Source organism: Lacerta agilis, chromosome 14 (genome assembly GCF_009819535.1).
Source record: "Lacerta agilis isolate rLacAgi1 chromosome 14, rLacAgi1.pri, whole genome shotgun sequence".
NCBI lineage: Eukaryota > Metazoa > Chordata > Lepidosauria > Squamata > Lacertidae > Lacerta > Lacerta agilis.
The window spans coordinates 23930663-23932359 of record NC_046325.1 but is presented as its reverse complement, the minus strand read 5'-3'; the positions used below and the strand labels follow the sequence as shown (position 1 = coordinate 23932359).

Genomic DNA, 1697 nt, shown 5'->3' with positions numbered 1-1697 from the left:
CTACTTGTCTTTAACGCTAAACAAGTTAGCTAGCACATTTTGAAATATTTTGAAATTTGCTATCCTATTTTTTGCCTTTCCAAAGGCCCTCTTCACCTCTTTATTTCTCAGACTATATATGAGGGGGTTTACTAGAGGAGGAAGAACTGTATACAAAAGAGAGAAGGCCTTGTTCATTGAAGAGGACTTTGGTAAGAGATACACAGCTGTTAAAGAGCCATAGTAAGTTGAAACAACAATGAGGTGAGAGGAACATGTGGAGAAGGCCTTTTGCCTTCCAGTGGTCGATGAGATTCTTAGGATTGCCCTTATAATGCATATGTAGGATGTTAGAGTCAGTAGAAATGGAGGCATAGTGTATATAAACAGCAAAGTTAAATTGACATGCTCTACCAAATTTGTGTCACTGCATGAAAGTTTTTTAAGTGGAACGGAATCGCAGAAGTAATGATCGATTTCATTGGGGCCACAGTATGTAAGCTGCAGCATAGCAGCCATGATTATGGAAATGCCTATGAAGCCATTTGTCCAGGACACGGCTGCTAATTGGACACACTTCCTGGTGTTCATAGCTGTTGCATAATGCAGTGGCTGACAGATTGCTAAATACCTGTCATAGGACATCACAGACAGCAAATAACATTCTGCACCCAAACAGTAGCCAAAGAAAAATAACTGCAGGAAGCAACTCTCAAATGAAATGACCCTTCCATTCCTCAAGAGAGTGGTAAGCAATACAGGGATGAGTGTTGAGCTGTAGCAGATCTCTAAACAAGATAGGTTTCCAAGGAAAAAGTACATGGGGGTGTGAAGGTGCTGATCACTGACTACAAGCATAAGAATGAGAAGATTCCCTGCCATGGTGACAGTGTAGATTGCAAGGAATCCCAGAAACAGAAGGACCTGCAGATTCTTCAGCTCTCGGAATCCCAGAAGGATAAACTGAGTGACATGAGTTTGATTTTGTCTTACAGGCACCTCCATTCATTTCTTTTCTTTTCTCTTATGATTCCATTCATAAAGAGGATTTGGGTGCTACAGTAGAATAAAACAATCAACACTGTTACTATATTACAAGTAGCCAAGTTTTCAGAAATTCAGCACATTTGCAATGTAATTCTTGCCAGCCCTGCATTTCCACATCACCACAGTTCCAAAACTATTTTTATTGACAATTCTTGAAAAACTGACCTCACCTTTAGAAGCAGTTTGCTTAGCAGCAATCAGGAGGTGAACCTTTTTGATGAGACATTAAGATAACCATTATCACCTGCTTATGTTTTTTTGCAAGAAGTGGGTGTTAAAGGCAGCATCTTGGCAGATGTTTAAAAAGCCATGGCTTGAATAAAAATAAAGTTGAAATCAGGAATTCATTTAAGTCAATTACAAATGTAATGTAGTGATCCTATAGTAAATTAATAACAAATGTTATTGATGCATTTAAGGTTTTTTTTAATGCACTGATGTAAAATATGCAATTCAATTTGCTTACCATCTGAAAAAGATTATTTGGTCTCAGTGGCATTGTCTAGAATTGTTTATGAATCTTTATCTCCATTCAGTTAATGGCTAAAATCAGTGATGCTCTCCCACATGAGCAAGTCCTCTCTTTTATATTATTTCACTTGTACATGCAATCACCATCAGCAGCAACTCTGACAGTATACAATATGTTTTAAGGAGTAAAAAAAACAAAA

General features: G+C 37.7%; 1 protein-coding gene across 1 annotated transcript; it reads right to left on the bottom strand.

The window, feature by feature from the left end:
• Positions 1 to 984, bottom strand: LOC117057871 (olfactory receptor 10A7-like). The gene has a single exon (XM_033168710.1). The coding sequence runs from the start codon at positions 982 to 984 to the stop codon at positions 1 to 3; it is 984 nt and encodes a 327-aa protein (XP_033024601.1).
• Between the last annotated feature and the right edge of the window lie 713 nt (positions 985 to 1697).